The 27,848-nt window shown below is 36.8% G+C and overlaps 1 protein-coding gene across 3 annotated transcripts in view; it reads right to left on the bottom strand.

The window, feature by feature from the left end:
* Positions 1-1,042: 1,042 nt before the first annotated feature.
* HMGCLL1 (3-hydroxy-3-methylglutaryl-CoA lyase like 1) overlaps positions 1,043-27,848 on the bottom strand; it is a 73,298-nt gene continuing 46,492 nt past the window's right edge. For all 3 annotated transcript variants that reach the window (XM_030267362.4, XM_030267364.4, XM_041715047.2), the window contains 2 exons: positions 7,691-7,816; positions 1,043-5,991 (listed from right to left, as the gene is read on the bottom strand). In XM_030267362.4, the coding sequence (XP_030123222.4) occupies positions 5,878-5,991; positions 7,691-7,816 (240 nt within the window). In that variant the 3' untranslated portion in view covers positions 1,043-5,877. The remainder of the gene's footprint in view (positions 5,992-7,690; positions 7,817-27,848) is intronic.

Here is a 27,848-nt window from a genome sequence, read left to right on the forward strand (position 1 = left end):
GAAGTATGACATCTCCATCCAATCCCCAGATGAGGAAAGTCAAGTCTCATTGATGACAGGATTCCCAGAACACGTAATTTTGGGTAAGGATGTAGCATTCATCCTCTTTCCACTGGAGCTGGGACATCCCAAAGTGGGATTAGGCTAGAGGAAGAAAGCATGGACTTTCGCCTTACAGCACTTTCATCTGAAAGGGAGAAGGCTGGGCTCCAGTATTTACTTTGAACATTGTTTATGCATTTTATCTAACAATTGTTTCAAATTAAATTGTGAAGATTTTTTGGGACAAGTATACAGGACTAGCTCTTCCTTATGCAGTGTGAAGCTACAAGGCTATAAAGACCAAGTTTATACTTCTATTATGCCATAGTGAGTCTTGAATCCTTCAAAAGGAATATTTTTCCCTGGCTGTCTCACCTGCTTATGTGGTCAAAAGAATGAGCTACTTGGATAGGCATGGGCTCAGCCTTTTGAGGCTGTTATGGGAGTCACATCCTGGTGTTCTGAGCTAGATGCCAGACCAAGCTAGGGACACAGAAGATGGACATTCAGTTCTTTTTAAAAATGAGTGTGGCTGTCTTTCCACATAGTAATTCTTATGTTCAAGCTAGTGAAGATAACTAACTGCAGGTCATGTTGAGACACTTCAAGAGTAACTTGGGGTAGGGAATTTTGCTGTTGATTTTGCCAAGAAAGTTCCCTCATCATCATTTTGATGTTTCAGACCACATGCTGAAATCATTCAGTCTCCCATGAAGTGTGTAGGGAATCTTAGACTCACTTAGCATCACTTCGACAGCACAGATTTCTATCCTGCATTGGAACATCTGAAGTTAGATAATGCCTCATTGAATTTTTTGAACTCCTACCTCCATTCCTGCCTGTAGCTTTTAATGTTTAGTTAATGGAGGAAAGAAATGTTTCTCCAGTAACTTAAAAGAGATTTGTCTGCTATAAAAACACACAGGAACACCCGATTAAAAGGTAATCCTAAGAAAAAGCACTCAAAATGGATTACAAGGTAACAAAGTCAACACAGGCATACACGTCAGTGACAGCTTATATTTGCAAATGCTGTATGCATGAGCTGGTTAGTCAGAGCTGCTGAATCTGGCATAATACATGAGCATATCAGTTTCAATAAACAGCGAGACAGATTTTATTTCAGCTTCAACACCACATACTGCAAAATCACAAATGCATTTAACCAGGCAGATATGTGAAAATTCCTTGATAAACATATCATCCCTTTGACATTGGTTTCAAAGTACTTAGTTGACTTTGGCTGTAGTCTTTCTGCCTGCTGTGTTATTGCAGCAATGAAGATCAACACCGCATTACAGCAGAACTGTAGAGAAAAATAATCTTCAAAAATATAACAAAAGAAAAGCATTGATCAGCAAGTCAAAAACTGGAATTCATTTACTTCTTGCCACTTTTATACCTGTTCAGCCACTTTTCTAGATACTTCACAATCACTGAAGATAACTTAATGAAGTGTCAGAGATCACAGAAAAAATTCACTGGCAGAAAGTACTGATTTTCTGATATCACAGTAACTAAACAATATTTCTACACCTTAAAACAAACTCAGTGAAAAAAAATTGGCAGATCTTATACATCCACACTAACTCTTTGGATAAGTATTATTTCATTTCAACAACACTGATCCCAAACATAAGAATTTTATCTCACAGTCTTGTAGTCTTCATTTTGTGACTCCTTAATACAATAATAAAAGTTTTATGAACTCAAATGACACTATTAAGAGAGGAAAATTAGCCAAAGCCTCTCTGGACTTATTCACAACACTGGAATATTTAGTTCTTATTTCATAAGCTCTGGTTATACATAAAAATGAGCCATTAAAGTGCTGGTCCAGAGCCAAGTTGCCCTAATACATAAAAGTTTAAACTACAAAGTAAGCTGCTGCTGGAAGACATTAGAACTGTATGGGATCCATGTCATTGCTGTGTTCTGAAGGCACTGAAGAATGATTATGCTCATACTACTGGAACTGATCAACATTTCCTCCAACAAAGAACATCAGTCATGACTTCAACAATGTAATATCTTGACTTATAATTTTTATAATGACACTGTGATAAGAACACCTGCTCATGGAAACCAAACACCTGGATGCAAGCCCTCCACAGACAGGGGGCTACTTCAGGGTGAAGTGACAGCAATGTATTCAGCTGGGGACAGTGATAGGGACTAAAAGAGCAGACATCACTAGTCATGAGTCACTCAATGTAAGCATAAAGTTTTAGGAAGTCAGAAGCAGTGGAGAGCCTCATCCCATGTCTTGGCATGTTTTTGAAAGGGTCTCAGTTATTTTATTATGTGCTGAATTCAATGCTGCCTATGTGAGTGATGCACACTCATGGCATAGCTATTGGATTAGCCTTTGCTATTAAAAGCAATAGATGCTTATTTTGTGGAGCCAGAGATTAGGTGCCAAAATGTTTTGCATAGTCAAAATTATGCCAGCCCAGGAAAGCAGAGCAGCAGCATTTTATAAAACTAAAATAATGTAATTAGGCAGAACATAAGATGTCTTAAGATTCTCAGTCATACTACAACTAAACAAGGATTTTATAGGGACTACTCACCTGGACCCACAGACCTAAATTCATCCCAGGTGGCAATTTTGGCACACAAACACTGGATTGGGGTTTTCTTTTTTTTTTATTCTGGTTCTATGTTTCTTTCTCTCATAACAATCCTGACAAACAATCTATTTGTCTGTGACCTCCACCCTGGATTAGGATAACTCATGATGTGGTTGAAGCTGAACATGTGGGTAAAGTACAGGCTCCAGATGTGACTGTTCATCTTTTCCAATGCTCACATCATTACAGAATAACAGACCTGCAATTAAGGCTCTCCACAAGTTTACAAGTAGTTTCTAAAACAGACCCAATAAAAAACTGAGACATTTTAGGTTGTTCATCCACGTTATTTAATAGGTACCCTGTTTCACTGCATAGGGAGAATTGAGAGCCTTGAATCAAGATCCAACTGTCTGCAAACCAGACAGGCCAGATGCTGAGGAGCCTAGGAAACACTGTGCACAGAGGCATAAAAATGGACACTATCTGTTCAGTTCCTTACTTTGCTGATAATTGAAGGCCTCACCACCACCTTCAAGGAAAGAACCCTGCCATCTGTTGCAGAGGCATTGACATTCTTTTATTGGGATTTTTCTGGGCTTAGGAATTTTTAATTCCATTCTACCCAGTGGCCCAAATTCATCCAGATTTATGAGAAGGTGTATTCTTTTTCAGTTCATAATCACAGGATAAGCTGAGATGGAAGGGACCCACAAGGATCATCAAGTCCAGCTCCTGGACCCTGCAGGGCACTATCCCCAGGAGTCACACCATGTGCCCAAGAGCATTGTCCAAACACTTTTCGAACTCTTTCAGGTTTGGTGATGTGACCACTGCCCTGGGGAGCTGTTCCAGTGCCCAACAACCCTCTGGGTGAAGAACATTTTTCTAATATCCAACCTAAACCTCCCCAATACAACTTCAGGCCATTCCCTCATGGTCCTGTCACGGGTGTGTATTTAATCTCCCCAGGCTGAGAGCAAGCTCAGTATCAGTTCAGTTGTTTAGTCTCACATTCAGGTTTGCATCACAACTGCCTTTTTTTTTCAAGGGCTGACTTCACTTTCAGTCTTTGAGAAGGTCAATATTTATGTTTATATAAACATGCTTGCTCAGAGGGTCTTCCCCTTGGGTGGAAGAAAGTTCATAAGGACCTACATGAAAACTGCATACTTCAGCTCAAAATGAGCCAATTCTGTGCCTACAGAGAAAATTAAACAGGAAAAATTATTATTAAATAGGAAAGTATTACAGTATGGTTAGTCATTTTCAGGGGTAAATTACACATAAATTAGGGAGTTTCTAAGATGTCAATTCTGGCACCACGTTTAGGCTTAACTGTTGTGCTGCAGTTTCCTTACCTCTTCATTGGGTCTGATCCATTACAGAATTTTTAAGTCTGTGAATGGTTCGAGACCTGGTTTTATTTAAGTTCATGTTTTGATATATGAGCTCTAGTGGCTGCTAAATAGCAAAGCCCCAGCTGAAACACGGGGAAAAAAAGGAAAGAGCTTTTTTGTGGTGATCCAACCATGCATCCAGGGCAGGTCAAGAAAACAAGGGTGGTCAGGCCTTCAGGAATACTTGAAAGTCTTCTTACTAGACTCTGCAGGAAAGACTTTATTTTGGAATGATAGGCAAGATATTTCTTGCCTCACCTGAACACATTTCTTTTTTTATCCTTTGATTTTTACCATGAGAAACATGAAACAAAGTAGCTTATATTGATTTTGACTATCATTATGGCATAAATGGAATAGGGGTATTATATCAAATTTATAGTTTTGTGTTGCCTGGAATGCAAAGACTGACTTTCTTAAACTATGCCAATTCTAACCTACACAAGTGGCTAAAAGATCTCAGAAAAATTCACTTTGGTATTTCAAAGGAAAACCATGACTCAGCTGTAACTTGGCAGACTTGAGTTCCAGACAAAAAATTATTCAGCCTTTTCTTTTTTTATGTGTTATCTTCTACTTTCTTTCATAATACCTTTTGACAAGATTTCACATTTTTGAGGAAAATTGAAACTATGGATGAAGACCACAGTCCAGGATTTTAGATTTTCATTTCAACAGGCCATGTTCAGAAAAAATGTAGATGAAAGTAAAGTACAAAGAGAAGTACAGACAGATCCTACACAACCAGCCAGTATGAGTACTGAAGTTTCAGGATGAAAAACATGACAGTATTTTCATGGCACACTTGAACATTTATATCGAGGATAAGGCTTTTTGAATTTGTCCATTTGTTCATTATTGATCTAAAAATGACAGTGCAGTTCATTGGCATCTTGTTGAACTAAGGCATTTAAAAGAACAGTATCATTATCAGTAGAGCACAAAAAAAAAAAAAATTCTAAGTGGTCTCCTTTGTGTAAGCTAGTCCAGCAAAATACTATTATCCTAAAAAATCTGTGATTTCTGAATGAGTCTATCAATTCATAGCCTACAGAATGAAAAATCTAATTTTTTTATGAAATCTTGAATGAAAATGTGGCTCTTTCTACACCCCTATGAACCTGAATTATGTTGGAAACCTTGCCAATTATTATTGGCTTCATATAATTAGGTTTTAATAAGTTGACCAAAAAATGCAACTACAACAAATTTAACATATGTAACAGATAAGGAAATTTGCTGGAGGATTGGAAGGATCTGGCAGAGTGCCATTCACCACAATGTCTTGGAACAAGATAAAGTCATCCATAATTTAGCAGATGTTGAACTAAATTTAAAAGAAGATCCATTGCTAAAAAATTCTTACCATGAATTCAGATTTGGCTCTGTGTTCATAACAGTGACTTGATAAATGAAAAGCAAGAATTCAGATAAATAAAATACATAATAGAATGGCCACACACAGTGTGAGATTTCATAAACTACTGAAAATATTTTTACTGTTCTGAAAGACATCTTGATTAAAATTTAACTATGTACTCACTGTTTCTACCCAGTTTTCCTGAAAGAACTGAAATTACAATTTAAAACATGGTAAAATGTCCTGGTGTTTATACATTTTTCTCATCTCTAGAAATATGAAGTACAGGGTTCTGTACTACAGTCATTTATTTCTTACTTACAAATCAGACAATTCCTGACAAGACAGTACAGTACAATAAGTGTTCCCATTAAAAAAAAAAAATTTATCGGTTCTATTTTGTTTCTTTGAGTCAATGGTTTTCTTGTTTCTTTTCCTAAAGTAAATGTCCTTGGTCAAGGTAAATGGAAAATGTAATCAAGCTGCAAAAAGAAAAATCCATTTAATTGATAGTTCCAGTACTGAAGGAAGCTTGTGCAACCTTTGAATTTGTTTTCTTGTTCAAAGCTGTGCAGATGAAGTTTCCAGCTTCCATCACGGCACAAAGATTTACTCCCTAAAAAAGAGGTGAAAAATGTTAAGAATAATAAATACACATGTTGAAAATGCTTAGACTCCAAGTTTTTTTGCTCCAGGGTCTAATTTTTGCAAACAAAGGGCCTGATTCATGTTATAGGTCAGTAATGGGGATCAGTAAAGTTACAGTGATTTACGGATAGTTACAGCTTCTAGCTGTTTGAAAGGTTCTACTACTTTGAGAGAGATTTTTTTGTCCCATCAGCAGTGGACCAAATACTGGAGTAATATCTTTCAACTCCAAAAGAATCTGGAATAAAGAGCTGGAATTACAGCTAGAAGTTATAGAGTCTAAATATGTACTATACTTATTTATCATCCAACACTACAAAACTCCATGCAAAAAGGATGAATTCAAATTCAAAGAATTGTGTTATTTCAAAAGAATAAACATATTCATGAAGAAAAGCTACCCCAAGTTGTGTACAAAACAAACAGTTCAAAACAGAGTCCACTTGTACATTAACACTTGTGATTGAACATTTTCTAAACATGTGTCTGATATCTATCCTGAACTCCACTGTAAGCATTTATTTGCAAATGAGAGCAGATAAATGCTTACTGTGAACTCTAAGGCACTGAATATGCTTTAACAGTGCCCAAGGAATGTGCAATCGAGAGACAAGTTCTGCAATCCTTTCATGTCAAGGAACTCTACTGGCATGTACACCACATGGAACTGCAGCCTACAAACAAGTGATAAGTTCCAATGAACTCCTCAATAATTCAAATCTTCCTATTTCAGGTATCAGGCATTTAGATTTCTTTCTGTGGTAGTTTAAATGCAAACCACACACGTTGTAGTTTTGGCAGTTCTTTATATGTTCTCCTTTGAACTTGACTCTCCATGTCCACGTGCAAATTAAACATAAAGTTACAGCAATGCCTGAGTTAGCACGAACTCATTATGCCCAGTATCCAGACAAATGGGGACCCACAGGAAGACCAAAGAGCACATTTATTGAAGAAGGTAGTAAATGAGTCCTAGGAATACAGAATAATTAACATGACAGGGATACTAAATGGGTGCTCTTGAGGTGTGGATGCTCACTGGTAAGGTTCATTAAAGCACAGCTCAGGGCATATAAGCTGCTCTGCCCTCTCCTCCAAGAACAGGACTGGTAATAAAAATCATTGTGAAGCCTTCTAGCCAGTAACAGGTTTTGTACAATTTTGAAATATACTAAGCGAATTCCTGAGAAATAACAATGGCCTGTGCTTGGGTGCCAAACAACACATTTTTTTTCAACTTTGAAGTCAGAAAAATTGACAACAAATTAATAAGCACTATGAGCCAAATCCAAAACTGCGACAAAAAATGAGCTCTGCTCAGTCTTTCCCCTGTTGAGATGATCAGCCTTCTGTAGAAATGTCTACAGCACTGAATTTTTTGTGGTTACTGAGGCAGAGCAATGACACAAAGCAGCAACTACTAAGTTTCTCATAGCTCCAGGTAGGAAGAAGTAGATTATTCAAATTTTGTTAAATATACAAACTATTTCTAGTCTAAATTGCTAATGAAGACAACATCATTCCTGTTACATATCAAGCCAAAAAACTACTATGGGCTCTGAATATTTTATTGTACAGCACAAGTTCTTGTGAGGTACATATCGTATATTTCCTAGAAAAACATTTATTTTTCCCTAAAGTCTTAAGAGAAAGTAAAAATATCTTACTGTGTTGATCCCCAGACCATTCAGCATGTATATCACATCCTCTGTGGCTACATTTCCAGAAGCACCTTTTGCATAGGGACACCCACCAAGTCCTGCAACAGATGAATCCACTACAGCAACTCCCATCTGGAAAATAACAACACAAAAATGAAGCATTATCACAGAGTATTATTTATAATTTTTCAAAAATGTCAGGCCATATGTATTGGTTACCATGCATAAAATATGCATTTCTCCACAAATGGGTATGTTCCTTGGAGGAAATTCCTTATAATGGTTTTAGTCATGACATCTTTATAAGGTACGACTTTTCAAAGGATATGGAACAAAGAACTAATGGTCCATTATGTGTGATTTTGGCAGATAAAATGATTGCTGTTTTATAGAAAGAGGTTTAAGTATTTTCCCTCTTTATCTTTCAACTTAGTGCTTTTAAATAACCTGCATCTAGTATGAAAGGTTTTCATGCAAAAAACAATCAATGGAAGTTCTCCATACATATGTACAGGTTGAGCTTGGAATAGTTTTAAGAGAATACTTGGTGCACAGGGTTAAGCTTTCTCATTTAAACTAGACTTAAATTAAGACTTGAAAAAATACTCAGCTGTGGTAAATTCATAATTATTTGCTTTTTATTTTCTCCCTACTGCATTCAAATGTTTTCTCTCTTCTGATCCACTCAGCATATTCATGATAAAAAGTAATAAACCAGCTACTAACCCCACCCAGAAAACAATATTACATTTCCTATGGGATAAAGTCTTCCCTAAGAGACTGATAAGGGAGGGGACAAAAAACTGAGCCAGTGACTTCCACTGATATGTTTAGAGAGCTTTTGCACCCTCTTCTTTCTATGATGTGATTTTAAAATAAAGCTGAAATTGGAAAGCAAACATTTTCTATTACAATATGTTAGGTATGTAATCCAGGACACTGGGTCTCCCTTGTCAGAAAAGGGAGTCTTCCCCTTGCCTCTGGAGGCATTCAGGCTCTACAGATAATCAGAAGCAGGCGAGGGAATTAGGCAGAACAATTATTAAGCCTTCAAAGACACAAGATCCTCTCTGCCATAAGCACACTAGAGGGTTCCCTCCCCACAGGAATAATTTAGACAGACATACACCAAAACTATAAGACAAGTCAGGCAGACTGAAATTCAGTACAGGATTTCCTGTGCAGAGATACATTTTCAAACCCCGACTTTGGGTACAGAGAGATTGAGAGTTTAAGCCATGCTTGTTACCCACATTTCAAGTCAGGAAGTTTGGCTTAGAAGTCTGACTGCAGAGATTGCTGATCTCTTTTCTGAAGAACCTACCTGCTCCTGCAGGCCACTCTGGGAGCCCAAGCTTCTCCTTCCCAGAAGGATACAGATGCATGCAACTAGCTGGCAATGTGGGAAAATGATACATCCTGCATGTTGCAGTTGCTAAGTCCCCTTTCCAAATATACCTAGTAGTTGGTTTTTGAGTTCTGAAATAAACTACTGTAATGTGGGGTTTTTTTTACCTCTAGTTTTAACAGTGTGCTCCATAGTTTTATCATTGGCCTTACAGACTCTTTGAACTTCCAACATCTCTGGAGAGCAATAATAAAGAAGTGTTGTCCCAGGTCCTATTCTTGGACAGAAAATATTATCTTGGTCTAGGTATCTCAAAGCCTGTAATAAAGACCTCAAAGGAGTCAAGGTGCATAACTGTGACAGGCAAGAGAGTACTATTTAATATTGCTCACATAATAAGAATCTCTAAAGAGAGATACTATACTTTAAAGTACACTAATTTGTGATTTATTGAGTGAATCACCAAAGTGCATGTTTCACATTTCAGTCACTTGTCACACTCTTTGTTTATGTAAGCCACCACTCAGAAAATGTGCTATATGACACATCTGTATCCAGTACACGGAGGATATGGATTCATGACAGCTGGAAAGCCTGTCTCTTTTTGCACTAGCTGCTAAGATTCGTGCATTTACTTTAGAAGTCATTGGCCCAAGCTCCACAGTGGCAGCTCTCAGCTTGCAAGTGTCCATGCAGAGACACATGTAAGGATTCTTACTGGAAGGATTTAGGGTATAGTGGAGGTCTGCAGAAAAGGGCACCTAACAGCTGGATGCACAGATTGATACAAGCATGATCCCACTACTATGCCCGCTCTCTCAGTCTGATTTTTAAATTTCCATCAGAAATTACTGTTTCAGAGAGGAAAAGATAAAAGAAAGTGTCTTTCATGGAGGTTTTCCAAATCTGTCATAACTGCTAGAGCATTCTTCTTCATGCACTCATTTTCAGTAACTTTTACAAGAGGATAAAACTATAGCCATATTAGGTGGTGAGGTACATCGAGGCTGTTAAATTCCCAAGGAATATCAGCGACTCAGAACAGCTTCAGTAGCATATAAACAGTCACTTTCTAATCCCAAAAATTTATCTCAATAAATTCTTGTCATTTTGCACAAATGGGAAAAAAGTATTAAAGAAATGATATTTGGTAAAAAACAGCCAAAAAAATCAGTAGTCTGCTCCAGTCCTTCACAGGTCAGTCACTGTAAGTAAAACCAAAACCAATATCCTCCAGCATTAAAAGAGCATGTTTTCTAAAGAAATTGAATATATACACATATTAATTCTTGATATCCTTGTACATACACTAGCAACATCACTGTAATTCTGAATTTGCAGTGCAAATATTGCAGCAGTGGGGTAGAGGTGGCTTATAATTGTTTGTTGAAAGTGTTGGTGATTGTGGGTAGATACAGGATATGACAGTGACTTGAAGGTGACATGACTTTATCTTTGTCTGACCACACCCTTGTATTCTCAGGCAGCCTTGTCTGAGTTATTCAAAGTACCCTCACTGGAAGCTGGAGTAAGCTCAGACAATTTATCTTACTGTAGATGCAAGAGCATATAAAACCCTGATGCCTTCTGCTGACTAAGCAGTGGGAGCAGTAATTTCTACATGCTGGACAGTGGTAATTGCTCTGTCTTTTAAATTACTGACTATTCTGGCTAAATAAAAAAAAAAAAGGAGACGGTCTAACAGTACCTTTACATTGGTAGCAGCCTTGGGGGGATGGCTTTAACCCTAGTACAGGGCATCTAATCAATTACTCCCCAGAAACAGTGCATAAATACACAGTCCCTAAAACTGCATCTCTATCAGGATGTATTTGCTATTTGAACATTAAGCCACTGGAAGGCAAGGTCTAAACACGGCATATATAATACAGCAACCCTGACTGACCTCCAAATCTGAAAGTTCTTCAAATCAGTGATCTTAATATGCAGTGAGCAGGTGTCTCTCCTATAAGATAATGTCTTTTAAATTTCTCTTCACAATGCTTTTGAAAGGATATCTACAGCAATGTACTACTATTTCAGCAACAGGATCAGCTGCATCTGTCTGCTCGTGCATGTTGCACAGACAGTTATCATGTGTTTGATGACTCAAGTGCAGAATCACCCCAGTTCATCTTCACTGTGGCCCCATTAAAAAAAATCCTTAAATAATCTATACTCTAAGCTCCAACCTAACAGTGCTAAAAACAGATGTTGGAAAACATCCTGCAGCAGTGCTACTAACTAATTTGTAGTTTGACATTACAGCCCAGCCTGTCCAAGCACAGAGTCTGAAATAGCAACTAATAAATAACTCCTCTGCACATCTGAGCAACTATGAAGTTGTTTTGGTTTTGCAGCCATTAAAAGCACAAGGAGCTCTAAATTAAAACCTAAAAAATGACAAAATATGTAAAACAAGGTGTTTTCCTTCATGACATCTCCTATATTTGTCAGACTTTCACAGGAGATAATGAGTTTCAATCCTTTTAGCAATCCAATCTTCCAAAAAATTCACTGTCACTATGATGTTTAAAAAGTCCATAGTCTCACTGTCACTTCCTGACAGGCACTAAATTGTGCTGACATTCATGAGAAGTTGTACTGCAGCTATTTCATAGGATATGTCCTAAATGAGCACTCACTGAGCTGCTTCCACATGGACATGTGTGGGGGTGAACAATGGCTTGGCTTCCAGGACAACTACAGTTCTTCAATATTTTTTGACACTTTTTGATAATCACAAAATTCCTGACAGTGGTTCCTGAACACCTTCCAAACTCTAGCTTTGGCTAGCTTTAGCTTACTCTCTAGAGAAGGCAGAGGACTTTTTACTCTTGTCCCAGGCTAACTTCCTAATTCCCCAATGAGAAAGTAAAGAATTAAATTCATCACCTTTGTCAAACAGCCAATTTTAACAGGAAACCATTATTGCCAGTGAATAATAAATGCTTCATGTTTCTCAGTTTGCTTTACTAGCTCCCCATAACTTCTTGTTGGGATAGTCATTCTCCTTCCTTACTGATCTTCAAACCTGGTTTGTCTGGCAGAAGTTTAACTTTGTTTCTCTCTTAAAAATGGCAAGGTCAGCATCAGTAACTCCAGGAAAGTATGTGGTATAAATCAGAAGCTATAAATCAGGTCTTTCATAAATTAGGCTTCTTCTAAACAATAAGATTTTGAAAGCATAATATCAAGGATACAAGGTATTCATTAAAGAGAAAAAGATTTGTGCCACAAAGTCAAGGGGCACAGAGGCACGTTGCAGATACTGCAAAGAATGTCTGCATTAGTTCAGCATTTGTTCAAGGAAGGGAGAAGGCAGGGAGGAAGCAGTACAAGACTAATGCTATTTAATGCTGCAGCCTGGTCAGTGCCTAGCTGGCACTCTTGGAATGGTGTGGTCCTGCCACATTACTGTGTCTCTCTGGCATCAGTCTGCTACCCACAACTACATGGTATGCCACTGGCAGAAACACCCTCTCCTGTAGAGAGACAGAGAATTAACCAGACACAGAACTGACTAAGCCAGCAATGCTTTGTAAGGTTCAGTGGCAACAAAGACCCTTCCCTAATTTGCATTGTCAAGTTGTCTAAAATCAAAGCTTGCCATTCTCCTGTATTTCATATAATAAATGTATGCAATACATATTATTTTGGTATTTAAGAAATTAGAATCATAATTTTCTATGTATAAAGCAATAAAATGGGATAACATCTCTCTGTGGAAATCTGTGACAGTTTTCTGTATTTCCTTCCTGCTTCTTTTTTTCTCTGCCTTTGCTAAAGGTTAACACATCACAAAACTGCTTTTCTGAGATTACACCATCCCTATCGACCACAGGGTGTCACTGTTACATTAAAATAGCTAATTTCCCAGTTCACGTCGTTTGAAAATTAATACATTCACCGGGGGGAAAAAAATCCTTTTCTTCCAAAACATACTGAGATGCAAGATATTTGTGGGCAGACGGGCCACATAAAATAGGTTAATTCTGCATTCCTTTAACTCATTGTACACATCTCTTCATATTGCTACTGACACATTTATTATAAGCAAAGCTGGCAATGACATCTAGAGTTAAAGTTCCCTAACACTTTCCGTCATAAGGCCCCACTTTCAGTTGTTTATTACTTTGTCAGCCTTTAACTGCTGGAACTTATATTTTCCATACCTTGTCTCTGCCTCAAACTGGATTGTTTTGAAAGTTTCAGTGAAAAATGGACTTGGCCACTTCCGGGAACAAGTTTTGGGGAAGAAAAACACTCTGTTACATTAACATTCAATAAGTTTTACATGAGTTTCTTGGAGATATTCTTGTAGCTTTGCACTCTCAAGTTTGGCAAAAAAGGGATACTAATCTTAAGAGATCCCAGTCTGGACTTAGTTACAAGCTTAGAGAAGCTCCACCTTATTTCCACCTTATTGTCAGGAACTAGTCAGTCTGGGAGTTAAAATGCCCAAGGAGAGCAGCAGCTATGATTTTTTTCTTAACCTTAAGAAAGAAATGTAAAGCAATTTCTTTGAGACTGAATTGGAAAGTCTGTGTCCCTGACTGACAATGCATCACCTGCACAAAAAGCCTGAGCAGTGAGGTCAGTGTTGCAGATCTGGCTCTTCAGAAAACGTTCATGGATGTTTATTGGGAATCACTTCCATTCAATATGAGACTGGTTTTGAGATTTTGGAATGCTAATAAAAATCCTATGCCATAAAACAATTAATGAAGCAGATGTTCACAAATCATTATTTTTATTGCCTATGCAGGCTTATTGTGCTCCTCTAATGAATATGTGCACTCTTATATTTAAAAACATTGGGTTTGCTGGTGTGGGGCTGTGCTCAACTCAAGCTCTCCCTTGCTAAGGATCACAAAGCTGCAGGGGGAGCAGGAGGCACACCAAGGTCTCATTGCAACCCATGAAGATGCAATGATCATCAAAACAGTAAGTGACTTTCCAGTCTCCCTTCCTTCCCTCCCCAGGCAAGCCAGGGCATTGCCAGATGCTGCTGCTGACTCAAAGTGAGTAGTTACTGCTCCAGATGCTCTTCAGCAGAAGTTGCTGCTCTCAAGCCAACCTGTGATGGTTTAACAATTTATCTGCTTACTGTGTCTTGAAATAACCTGATCTATAAACACAAGGTATTTGTTCTATAGACAAAAGTATGAACACAGTCAGGAGACCAATGAAATAGGTATGGAAGAGAAGAGAATAATCTTGGGGTCAGGAGGGAAAGTGAGAACTAGACAGAACAGGCAAAGGGTAGCTTTGGGGTAGGCTGGGATAGAACAGTCTAGTCCAGAGATGTGAAAGCTGTGCCAGGTTGCCTGTGCCCTACATATCATCAGGTAACAACAAGGTCTTTCTCCTATGCTACATGCCATTGAAAATGAATAAAAATAAACTGGAAAATAAATAGAGGGCTTTGAATGGACAGGGGAGAGAAATGATTCCTTAACTCCATGGTAAAGTTACTGAGGGTAGCTTTGGGAGAGGAAAATTAAGCTGTGACTGGACAAAGAATGCTTGGCACTGCTGACTGTTATGGTCCAATGACAAAAGAAAAAAATTCACTTCCATGCGTGGCTCACAGAGGATAAGCTGAGTAGACACATTCCCACTAAAATAAAATAGCTGAATTATCATAATATGGGGCATCAGCTGAAAATGAGTTGAATGAAGGACAGAACAGGTAAAAATCAATGTTTAAAATGCAGGCTGCAGGCAGTGCACTTCTCTGTGAGCCACAATACTGAAAAGGGCAGAGGACTACTACAAAGAATCAGGGAAAAGTCAAGTATTTGAAGTACATGTGGCAAATGTGGAACATGTGAATCTATCAATGAAAATGGCAAATCTGATCCAAGCATGACAGTATTTGAAAAGGCCCCTTTTTACCTACATTCAGGGAGCATATAATTAAGTTACTCTATCTTACCTCTCTTACTGTATCTGTACCTTAGAAAGAAACTACAAATTCTTTCAATCTTGGTTTTTTTTGTCCTTGCTGGCTTCTACCAACTCCCAATCCTTCTAGTTACTGGAAGACCAATTTGTGTTGAGTCACTCTTCATCTTCACTTCATTTCATCTTCATCTTCTTAAGCTGGGTGACCAAATTGTTCTTGGAGGAATAATTTCTCTCATTTCTTATAACCAGAATACTTGCAGCATTATGCACTAAGTGACAGTGGACACTACCTTTTACCAATGTGAGCAAATGAAATAGATTGATGACAAAAAACACCTATTTTTTATGTTTTAAAATAAATCTGCAGCAATGCCAGAATTTATAAAAACACAGGGAAAGTAGAGCAGAACTATTTTCATTTCACAGTACCACTATCATGTATCAGAATCAAGGTATCTAAAGGAACAAAATAACAACATTTAAAATGCCATCTGACTTCAATTCAGCCTGAGCCTTCATGCATTGTTACAATTTTTCATATTATTTTAGAATGTACTACAAGGATATGTAGAATTTTGAATCTGAGTTTGGTATTTATATAATCCATAGTATCTTCTACATTTTGCATATTTGCTATTAATGCATAATAGATGCTTTCTACTTGGAATACATAATATATTTTTATAGCAGTTATTTTCTAATGGAAGAGATTCCGTTTCTCATTTCTGGAGATAACTCTCACAACAGAAATGAACAATTGTGCATCCTCCTCAAGCTGAACAGATATGTATCTCCATCATTCACCATCACTCCATATTAGATTTAGGGTCAACCAAAAATAATTGGTACAGTTAATGCTTTTAAGTAAAATCTGCGCTTTTTATTCAGACTTAACTACTATTTCAAATCTCTCTTAATTCTATTTTCAGAATCCCCTGAATGAAACAATACTTTATTCTACTTTAGGATGTAGGATGTATGGACGTTCAGATACTCTGCTCACCAATACTCATTGACAAACCACACTCAGCATAAAGAAAGGTGGATTTCCAAGATGTATGGTAAACTAACCTTAGGAAAAACTCCTGGCATTTGTTACATCTTCTGGATTGCACAGGTGCACATCCATCTTCTCCCATATATGGAAAATAAGAACTGCATCCTCCATTCAAATGCTTTTAACTTATTTACAACTAGACTGGAGACAATATTTATCATCACAAAGTATAAAGCCAAATGTCCTTTTTCTTCAGGAGCACCAAAGATTAACAGATTAGAATGTTTTCCACATGTCCACTTTACTGTCAAGAGAATATTAAAGAAGTTTTCCAGCTTCCGCAGCTCAGCCAGATGTCAATGGATCCCACAGTGAAGCAAAATTGGCAGAGTAGCCTTCTCATGACCCCAGCATTGTTTTATCAAGGATCAGTTTGAAAGTATAAAGGGCCCATTTCTTGCTGAGATCTGTAATGTTTTTCAGCCCTTTTCCCCTGCAATTACACAAAAGTGCTGACTTTGTTGAACTACTGATATGCAGTAGTATTTCTTATGACTTCTCTCACACTGTGCTGTAATTGCTGTTTATGTTGGCACAAGAAAAGTACCACGTCTTGTTTCCACTGTACATTTCCGGACTCTGGTTTCAGTAACATCAGTGTAGGATATTGTACTGGGCATATGTTTTGTTGTGTAAACATTAACTGGTAATTTACCCTGTCAATCTCCACAGTATGGCTTCTAATTACCAGAGGCTGAGGGGCTTCAGATGGACATTTTACAAAATATTTACAGCAGCTATCCTGCTTCTTTTTTTATTTCACTGCTATTTGTGTTTTGAAAATCATTGCAAGAGTAAAAAGCTCCATCAAATGAAGTAAACAACTCCATCAAATGCCATAAAAAAACAAACAAAAAAAACCCCGAAACCAAATGTATTCATTCTTTTGCACCTCATTCTCTAGAGTAACTAAAGACCACTTTCCCAACTAGTTAAGCAAAAATCATGGCAATATTACAGTAAACATGATAGTATAGTAAAGTACCAGATATTTCTGTTTGCTTGCAATTTGATTATTCCCTTTATATTTTTTTAAACAAGAACAAAAAAAAAAACTTCTATTGGCATTTTTTTTCTTAAAATTCACTCTTGCTAAATAGCCTGTGAACTTGCAAATGGCTGTGCACATCCTTATTTGATTCAAGACTCAGACAAATGTACTTAACAAATGGGACCACTAAGGTCTTGTTAGAAAAACTACATTCAGAACCAAGGAACAATCTCCCTTTAAGAGCTATGGAATATATGTTTTAGTCATCTGTATAATTGCAAGGAAGTAGCACTTTATATTTTGTGCAAAAAATACAGTGTCTCGAGTAGAATCCTGGATGGGAATAATTCCAGTAACAATAATTACAGTAACATGGGCAAAGAAGATGCAATCAAATAGAGCATTTTTTGGCCACCCTAGGCAGGGAGAATTTTTATTTCAAATAAAATTTTAATCTCAATTTTTATTACAATGCAAGAAACTTTTTTTTTTTTTACATGTGATAGTTTCCCATCATCTACTGTTCCATTATAATTGGATCAACTCCATAATGTACATCACATTACAGTACCTTAGCATGTTACACTACCTCCCCTTCAAATACATTGACTAATTAAATGGTAGCATTAGGGTGGGGAGCCACAAAATGTAAAACACCTTGAAAAGATTTTTCTCTTATTCTGATGGAAGTTCCTTTTTATAAAAAGACATCTGCAATTGTCTATCCAATGTATCTGCCAGCAGTAAAGCCAAAAAACTTCTTTTGTTTAAAAAGGCATTCAACTTAGCACCTTGTATTTTGCTATAGATGAATGTTTTATTGCTCTGCTAAATCTTTTATTTTGTTTACTTGGTTTATTCTTTAGATGAAAAAATGCTCCATCAAGTCAAAAATTATTTCCTGTTGTTGCAGGTCTTAGTGCAAGCAAAATTTAACTTCTATGAACATTGGATAAAAAAAATGTTTCTTTCTATAAGTGTTTACTTTATGCATTTGAATGGACTCAAGCAAATCACATCATTTGCCTCTGGCATTCTTACCACATATCATTTGCACTAAGCAACAAAGAAGAAAAAAGTAAACAGGCAAACATGCAAGCTGGAGTGTATAACAGTACTATTCATTTATGTTTAAAAATTACAAAAAAAGTTTTTCTTTCTGAATGCCTGGCTATTTCAATTCATAGTGCAATATTTCAAAAGCAAAAAATAGATAAGTGACAAGTTATTTGACTTGGGAGACTGTTTCTGTGTTGCTTCTGCACAGCACAGAATGAAAAAAAAATGATTGTCATATTTTAGGTACTACATCAGCTTTGGTTTCTGTCTTAGCTGAAGAGTCATCTTCAACTAATTCCACTTATGCAAATCCTCCCTCGTTCTCCCAAGCTACAAAGATCCACCCAACACTCATCTGGAGTGAGTTCAGAACTGGTCACAGTTATCTAGAGATTTTCTGCAGTTTAATTTACCTCAGAAAGCACACTAAAATCTTGTTTAAAGCCACTTGATACTTCTCAAAATAGAAAATAATTCTCCCTCCTTCATTGTTTGCTAGATAATAATAAAATTCCTTCTGAGGAGCTGTAAACATGCAAGAATGGCCAGAGGTTTAATTCCACCCCCTCAGCACAGCTGTCTGTAGAGCTGCCCAAAAAGGAAGGAAGCATCATCCTGAAGTAAACACTACACTTCCCTGCTGGAGACCCTGGGATTTGTCATTTCCCAAGTCCAGCCATGGCAAACTCCTCTGACCCTTGCTTAGGTCTGAAATTCAGGTTCCATGTAATGTCCTCTTTTTCAGGCAAAAACTAGAATACATACACTCACATATAATGAAAGGTCATGAAAGCAATAATTTCCAAGAGGGAAAGCATTGTAGTGATTCTGTTGGGTTCTTTTACAGTTGCTATTAAACTTTAAGAAAAACTACTTTAGGGTAAAAAGGGAGAGGGACTAATTCCCATCAAGTAGAAAAATAAACATGTCTAACAGCCATTTATCTTCTTCCAGCTGATGTGTCCAGATTAAAGTTCCATATGATTATAGGGAGAACTTCTAAAAACAAGTCAAGCAACACTTATAGAAAAAAATTATTTTCAAAAAAGAAATAAATGAGGAATTAAATTCTGGGGGGGAAATGGTCTTAACGGTACTTAATAGTATCTTGACCAAATTTTTAAAATTTTTCTTTCACAATTCTTTTTTAAATTATGTTTATATATTGTATTTTATTTTTGTCACTGTTCCACATATGAACTCAAATCCCCAGAGACATCAGCAGCACACTCAGAGCTGACCAAAACCTCTGAAATCTCATCTCCAGACAGAGCCTTAGATGTCATTATGGAATGTCATTTGTGGAATGCCACAAATGCTAGTAGGAATGACAGCAAAAACCTCTTTTGTGTGGCCAATGCACAGGTAGTTGTGCTCTTTTGTGGCAATATATTTGACCAAAAACCTAAATGGCATCAGGACTGGAATTCAACTGCCCACTGTGAGTAACTCTTGCATTGTCCTTAGCACAGTTTTGCCCTGGGGCAGACAGCTCCAGCAAGCCATTTCTGACACAGTCTGGGAAACTAGCATCCCATCCATAGGTGCCAGTCTGGACTTTTGGAGGGTAAGAATTTGGTTTCTGGGACACAAGCTTTACATAGCAATTGGCCACAGTACCAGAGAGGCCAGGATGTGCTGAGCATGGCAACCCTTTAAAGAAGTGATACAGCCACTGCAGGAATGCAAACCCTGTTGAGACATACAAGCTCATCTCTAAAACTACCATGGGCAACTGATGGGACAGCAACTGAGGAAGAAATGCATGTTGTGGCAGGGGTGCTGAGAATGGACAATGGGATGGGCCTGCAAGGATGGGTTCTGAGATGAGCCAATTGTGTAGGATTGTATTTGTGGAAATCTCATTTCATTTGTTGTGGAAGTTGGAAGGTGTGGGCGAGACAAGCAACACACCATAAAACTAAAAGGGAGAAGTAACAATTGCAGAGAACTAGCTTGTTTTTCTGTCAATGAGACAGTGCTTATGTAATGCTGAATAAGGCAAAAGAAACAATCTTCAGACCGATGAAAATTCATTTTCCAGTCATCTAGATAATCAAGACTTTCATTTTTAGGAATTGAATCACACACTGTTGTAAAATAACAGTTATTAGTTCAATTTCTGATTGCTACAGGCAGTCATCTCATTAAACCTACAGCCAGTCACTATCAATCATGCAAAAAACACCCCAAAAGACAAACTTTTAAGCATGCAATCCAAGGCACAATAGAAATATGCATGGGGAATTTGACACCAGTGTGCCCTCACCATACATTTTATGCATGCTAAAGATCAGTGATTTCAGGTTTTTAGTGCTATATTTTCACAGCTTCTAGAAGGACTAAATATTTATTTTAAATGTGGCTTAGCATTTTGAAAACTATTTTATACTAATTTGTTCTATAAACACCTGAACCCTTTTTTTTTAAGCCTTCTTACATTTCCAGCATTTGGAAGTAATTTGTTTCTAGGTCAAAAAAATGAATGTCTGTCTCTAACAAAAAGAGCTGGATTGCTGCCCAATCCACTTCAGAAATGGATGATGCTGACTTTTAGCCATTTAAATAGTCAAGTTAAACAAGACACTGTTGGGATGATAAAAGGGGTCTATAAACAGACTGTTGCTCTGGCTATGTGGACTTAAAATTATCAAACAATGACTAGGAAAACAGTGAAAGAGAGAAAAAAAATTAACATAAGTACCAGGGAAAATATTCGGGTTAGGTGAATGCAGGAGCATAGTATCTGTTCACATCATTCTTTCCTCTTGCCAGTGAACTGCCAGCAGGATATTTACTCTGCTTAAGCACTGACAGAGGTCAAGGATGGCCAAAAGGAATTATAAAGGACAACAAAGTGAAGGGGACATAGACTCTAATAGGCTGTGTGGAGCATTACCCTAAAAAGCAACTGTAATGTGCTAATTTTATATCTAAATTATATTCTCTGCAATTTTGTGTGAGCCTTGTTTGCAAACTCTACTGTGCTACTCTTATAATCTGGGAAAAGGTGAAAAACCAGAATTGTCTTCTCAGATCTTATTAATAACAGTTCCTTTCCCTTTTTCAAATTGCAGTTCTAGATATGACAACTAAAGATGCAGCAGAACAGAATCTGATGAAGACCAGAAAACCACCTAAAGTAAATTCTCTGAATCTGCTTATTTTTGCATAGAAAGAAGTACATTCACAAGAGGACAAAGATGCACAGTAATGAAAGCAATATTAGAAATGTATTTTAGATACTGATCAACCAAGTCAGTATGGCCTTAATGGTTCTAGATTTAATGAATCAGAAAATGATCATGAAGCTTAATTTGGAATGTACCACAGACACTGCAGAATGAAATATGCAAAGGAATGCCACTTACAGGATGGGGAACTCAGAAAATAAAGCACTTAAGACGTGATAAGGCAAGGTACAATAAAACAGCATTCCAAGAAAAAGAAGTGTTCAAGGAGGACACAACAAGAAAAAAGAATATTTGGGGCAAATTATTTTTTTTTAATAAATACACAGCTTCAATACTATTTGTATAGAAATGATCTTTGCTTTTAACACAGAAAACTAAAACCACTTCAGATTTTATTTGTATAGTTGCTGCAATGATTTTCCATTCATTTTCATTCATGTCCATTCCATATAGACATAGAGCGATATGTATGAATTTGCAGAGATACAAAGAAAGATGCATAGATTTGTATGTAAAAATCAAATGCTTAAAAATACTTTAGAAGATAGGTGAGGTTTGATTGTAAGCCAAAGGAAAGTCATGTCTACTGTTGCAAGTCAGCTCTAGTGAGTAATTTGAAGATGAGAATAATTTATACCTGATGAAGGATCTCTTTTCTTAGTATCCTGAAACAGACTTAGACTTGAGGTTTGTTGGTTCAGTAACCAGGCCTGATAGCTTCTGAAATCCAATATTACAGCATATTTCAGACAGCTAAACAATGTACCTTTCTATTATTTATTAATCCTTCATAGTAAGTTAAGTTTCATTTCAAATAAAAATCAAAACCCACAAAACCATATATATAGGCTACCTATTGGTATATGCATGTAAACAAATCTGCCTCAGGAACTCTCACTGCTATTTCAATACACAATAACAAATATATTCCCCTTCCTATCCTAAAATGTCCAAACAATAACAACCTTGAAGCAAAGTCTACTATTTAGGTTTTTCCCCAATTATACTGTAACAGTTATAATAATAGTAGTGATTCATTTATTTATGGACTCTCAGACTATCAAGGTTTTCTGAAGCATAAGGATAGGGGTCAAAAACTTACAGTTCCTTAGAAATTGCACACTGTGCACATTCTGCAAAAAGCAGCAGAAAGCAATAAAAATACAGTTGCTAATTCTTTTGTACTGATCTGAGAAAAGAGCAGGAGTGGTGCTGCCTGTTCATTTGCTTAATTCCTTATTTTGCTGACATTACAGGTAAAACCAAAAAAACAGTACCAAAAAAAAAAAAAAAAAAAAAGAAGAAAAAACCAAAAAGAAAATACTGGAAAACATCTGTCAGATTTTGAGCATGAACGCCTATGTTTTATTTTCTTCCCATATGTAGGTCTGATTTATCCATTTGTGCAGTATGCTTTTTCATTTACAATAGTAACTAGCTGACTGCTCACAGTAGCAATATTGTTTGATTGAATACAAGGTTTTTTCCCACTTTCTCAAAGTAGACACCCTCTTTTTATGTTTTCTTCAGAGGAAGAAAATTAATATTTTGTAGCCTGCCACCTTTGCATAATTTACCTGCCATTTCCCCTCTAACTTATCTGCTTTCAAATAGATTATTATTCACCTGTCATGTTAGCTTTCAATGTCAAACAATTCTATCCACATGCTTTCCTAATGTCACATACTTCTTTGTCTCCAACATCTGCTTTTTTAATTGCTATCTTTAGCTAAGTGCTAAAGGGAAGGGGGAATAAAAGGAAACAGAAACAAAAAGGCAAATTGATGTTTTCTAAAGAATTTTATTTTACTGGCAACATTTTGCCTAGCTTGCTAACAATTCAAAAGTACTGTTTATACTTTCAGACCCAGCAAAAATTCAGTAAGTGCCCTGGATAATTTAATTCTTAGAAAAATCCAAAAGTAGAAATCTGGGAATACCCTTATTTAAAAGAACAGGCATGTTGCAGTAAAGTCTCTTGCTTTACCTAAAACTTTGTGTATTTGCATTCTCTTATTTTGATCTCTAACATTTTCTTTTGCATGTTTTAGAGTATGACACAGATTTCTACTTACAAATTGTGCTAGCTATCCTCTTTCTCACAATTGTAATCTAAAATTTGAAAAAAATCTAATTTTTTCAAGTTAGAAAAATTAGTCTTAACATGAGCATTACAGCATTGCAAATTATTCATTTAAGCAGGAAAACCTAGGCTCCATAAGCCGATATATCCACAACTCTGCTGATGGATGCTTTCCAGCTTAAAGAAGTTCCGTTTCATAATTCCATTTGTTTCCTGCCATTTAGCCAACTTTCCCCTTATTACATACCTCCACACCTTAATATGAACTTCCAGAACAGAACACTGTAAAATGTTTTCTAAAAAAATCAAAGCATATGATCGCCTTTGTACATCCTTTGTCTTCTTTGGCAGGGATTGCCTTAAAGAATTCCAGCAAAATACTGAAGCATGACCAGCCCTTCCTGAATTCTGTACAGCTACCCTCAGTCAAGCTGAATTTTTTTTGTAATGTTTCCATATCTGAACCTTGAAATTAGTTTCTGGAGATCTTTTTTAAGTCTTCTGCAGTTTCCTGTCATATATTCGTAAACAGCAGAGGAAAGAAAACTTGTGAGGTCTGCTGAAGCCTTTCCATTTCTATGCCTTCCTCAAAATAGGAATGAAAGCATATTAAATTTTTTTCAATATCCCCAAGTATGTGCATCCTCCACATGGCAAGTCTCTCCTACGCTCACATTGTGCTTCATAATGACTTCAGAGTGCCAGGTTGTGCAGGATTAAAGAAATGGAAGGTTTGGGGCTCAGATAATTTGATTAAGCACATAAGTATTTTGATAATTTGCTCACTCATATACCTTAGCTTTTTTATTCTAAAAAGTACATTCTACGCAATACTTGAAATCTATTCTGTTTTTAAATTTCAATTCTAAAAATTTTTAAATCTTCATAAAAACTATCTGTACTTGTCTGATGAACTTCCTCTGGTTTTTTCCTGTCACTTCAAAAAGTAAAAGAGACAAGCCTTATTTCAGTTTTACAAACAAAAAAAAAAAAAAGTTAGAAAAAGCCATGGGTACAGTGATATGTCAAATTAGGAAAAGACAAGCCAAGATGTATGTTATGGTTCCTGCCTCCTGTACCTCCTTTATTCCATACAGTACCTCCCTATTATCTTAGAAAAACAGTCTGTAAGACAGTATTGAAATTTTAACTGAACTGTCATAATTATTTTTTGCTCTGTTAAAATTTAGTTCAGATATAAATCATTTAATTGCCAGGTAGTGAGTGCCCCAGCACACTACTGAAAAAAAAAAAACCCAAAATACTAGTATCATTTAATGCATTATTGAAGCAAGAATTTTGGCAGGTCAATACACGTTCAATTTGTCAGTTACTATAGAACTCCCCAAAACCAGTATTTTTTTGATGTTTGTAGCAACACACAAATCTGGCTAAAAAGTGCATATTCACTGTTATAGGAGAAATTCTTAGCACAATGAGTTCATGCAAGGCTTCACACTTTTTCACTGTTACTTATCTATCTTGGACTTAAAACAGAAGTGTCAATTCATGGTACTGCACTATAGCTCTGGATGATTGTGCTTTTCAGGGAAGTAAAAAGACAATGTTGCTTACAAATGAAGAATGACAAGGTATTGGTTTGGGTTTGGTTTTTTTGGGTTTTTTTTTTTTGTTGTTGTTGTTTGTTACATAAAGCTTGTGAAAACTAAATTAAAGATATTGTGCTTATAACTTTTTACAACATAGTTTCATAAAAATGTGCTGAAGAAAATTATCCTGTTTCCTCTTTTTAAATCAAGATATTAACTGGTGTAACTTTGTATGTATAATTCAGTAAAAGGGTAATAAATAACCAACAGAAACCCTGAAACAATTTATTTGGAAGTAATATACACACACATTTGCCTTTTTCCCATTCAGTCTTCCACCACTTCTATCCATATTTTCATGCCATTTTACTACTATTTTATTTTATCACTCCTCTATTCTATTCAGCTACCTAACTTGCTTGGCTTCTAGCTGCAACTACTAGTCATTAACTGGGAAAAGCTAGGATGAGTCATCACTCTTGTAGATATATACTAAAATATGCCAGACAAATGCAAGGTGATAAAACTGCAGGATACAAATGTTAAGTGAATCTTCTAGTAGAGGTGTTCTTACATATGATGTATTTATTTGGAAATTCATCACTATGGGCATTACAGGTATATTCTCTTATGTCAGAAGAGAATGACAGAAATTCAGATCTGAAAACTTAAGAGGAAAATGTCAGCAAACATAATCTGGCACCAGAGAGACATTTAAGTGCTGTCAGACACCAAGACCAATTTTTCACGCTTTCTTGAGTTTGTTTTTTTTACCAACAGAGCTGCAAGTGGAGAACTGTTAGGGCTTTGTGTACACCCAGACACCAGGAAATGCTTTCTGAATTTAACTGAGTAGGAATATCCTGCCTCTGCAAGACAAAGCCTCCAGCTGAGCTCCAAGATCAAAGCACATGAGGCCTGCCACATCTCAGTGCCCACTCTACTACCTGCCATTAAAAGCCATCCTTAATGCTCAAGCCATCCTTAAAGCTCAAGTTATTGGTTTCCAGTCCCTTCTCTAAAGACTCGACTGTCCTAAAAAGCAGCAAGGACAGACTCCTCCATAAAAGAAAGCAAGCAAGGAATCCAGAGTCATAGCCAGGCAGGCAGTGGCAGCATCACCAGAAAAACACAGCCAAGAATTGAGTCAGAGATTCAAGACTGGCATCAGGTCTGGACACAATAACCAGGATCAGACAAGATCAGCCAGGTCTGAGGGTAAAGCCAGTAAGTCAAACTGGCAGGTGAGGATGAGAATGAGAATCAGGGAGGCACCAGATGGCACAAGTGCAATTGCAATGCTGCTGCAGAGTAGCTCAGGCAAGGGCCAAGCACTAGAGCTTCAGGTTTAAAGCCACTGCCAGTTGGAGGAGAGAGAGCCTGCACTGAAGATCCTTAGCAGCAAGCAGCTCCTGGACAAGAGATCTCAGCAGCAAGCTGGCTTCTAATCTGCACCTGAAATGGGCCATGGCAGCTTGTGACTTCAAGCAAGCTCAAGAGCTATAAAACCAAATCCTGTATTTGAAAATAAGAAAGGGACAAGATGGACAGCTACATCCAGGAGATGGTTTTGGGTGGAAAATTCATCTCACTCAATGTTTTGTATGGAAGTTCATGTAAATCACAGAGGAGGGAATTTTAAACACAGGTTTTTTTAGCCACTTAACTTAGGCTCTACCATTTCATGTTGCTGGCTGTTGTAAGCTCTATTCCTGTAAAAAATCATCCTTGTAAATTAATAAACCATGAACTTCAGCACCTACATTCAGATTCTTCTCCTGCTTCTGGCCAGCCAGGCCAATACTGAGTGCCTTTGAGTGAACCTAGATTTTACTACATAAGTAAACTGGATGCACAAAAATATGCAGTTTAGTTAGGGTCTCCAGCATACACCAAGAGGCTAGAATCAATTTAGTTAAGTGATGCAGGGAAAAGGTCAGCAGTCAGCCATTCTTATTTGGATTTACTTTTCTCTTAAGTTTATTTCATCTTTAAAATTCAAGGACCTTAAAGAAATTAATAAAATATTATTAAATATTTCAAGCTCTCTAAAAGGGAGTATATTATAATGTTTGTAAAAAACCTGTACTCTCAAATCTGGATTTTGCAGTCTGAACCTTGAAAGTTTAATTAAAGGCTTGATAAATTCTGGTTTTGGTACTAAAGTGGGGATTTTATATAAAAAATTCTTGTTTTCTGGTAAAAGACAGAACTCATAAAATGAAGTTTAATTTGGCATGTAATCAATCTCATTCGTTTCTCTGTGTCCGATAGGGTGAACATGATCACACAAGGTGGTAAAAATCCTTGGTCTTTCTAAGTCATTAGAGTTTTATAATTGCTTTCTTTAAGTTAGAATTTGATCCTCATAGTGTGGGGATCAGTTCATTTTAATGAATTAGGATAGCAATTTGTGTTTGATAAAATTCTATGGGACAATCGTGTGGCTGTTTCCTTTATTCAGGTATCACAGACAGACAAATGCCCTCTTTGCCTCTTAGCATACTCTTTCTCTTGTTTGAGTTTATGTAATATACAAATCTATTTCTGGCAACTACACAAGCTATACAGGAAAAGAGTTCTTTAACACTTCCATTAAACACTTTCCACACTCATTCTGTACACACAACATGAATTAATTGTCAGTGAAACTCAAATCTCTTTAGATCTTAGATATGGTAAGGCCTACCTTACCAGGGCGTCTCCATAAAGAAATTTCCTGACCCATCTTTCTACCCTTCCTTGGAGGTCTGTAACAATTTCCTATAAATATTTTACTATTTCTGTTAGCTACACTATGTGTTTCTCACATTAGCTAATGCACACATGTCATTTTACTCAAAATACCATAACCTCTGACTAGATCTACACATCATTTCCCATCTTCTGAATTGTCTTTATAGTAAATTCTGTACTCTGGTAGTTTTATATTAAGCCATGTAACCAAGAGCCAGTCATGTTTCTACTAT

This window comes from Taeniopygia guttata, chromosome 3 (genome assembly GCF_048771995.1).
Source record: "Taeniopygia guttata chromosome 3, bTaeGut7.mat, whole genome shotgun sequence".
Lineage (NCBI taxonomy): Eukaryota > Metazoa > Chordata > Aves > Passeriformes > Estrildidae > Taeniopygia > Taeniopygia guttata.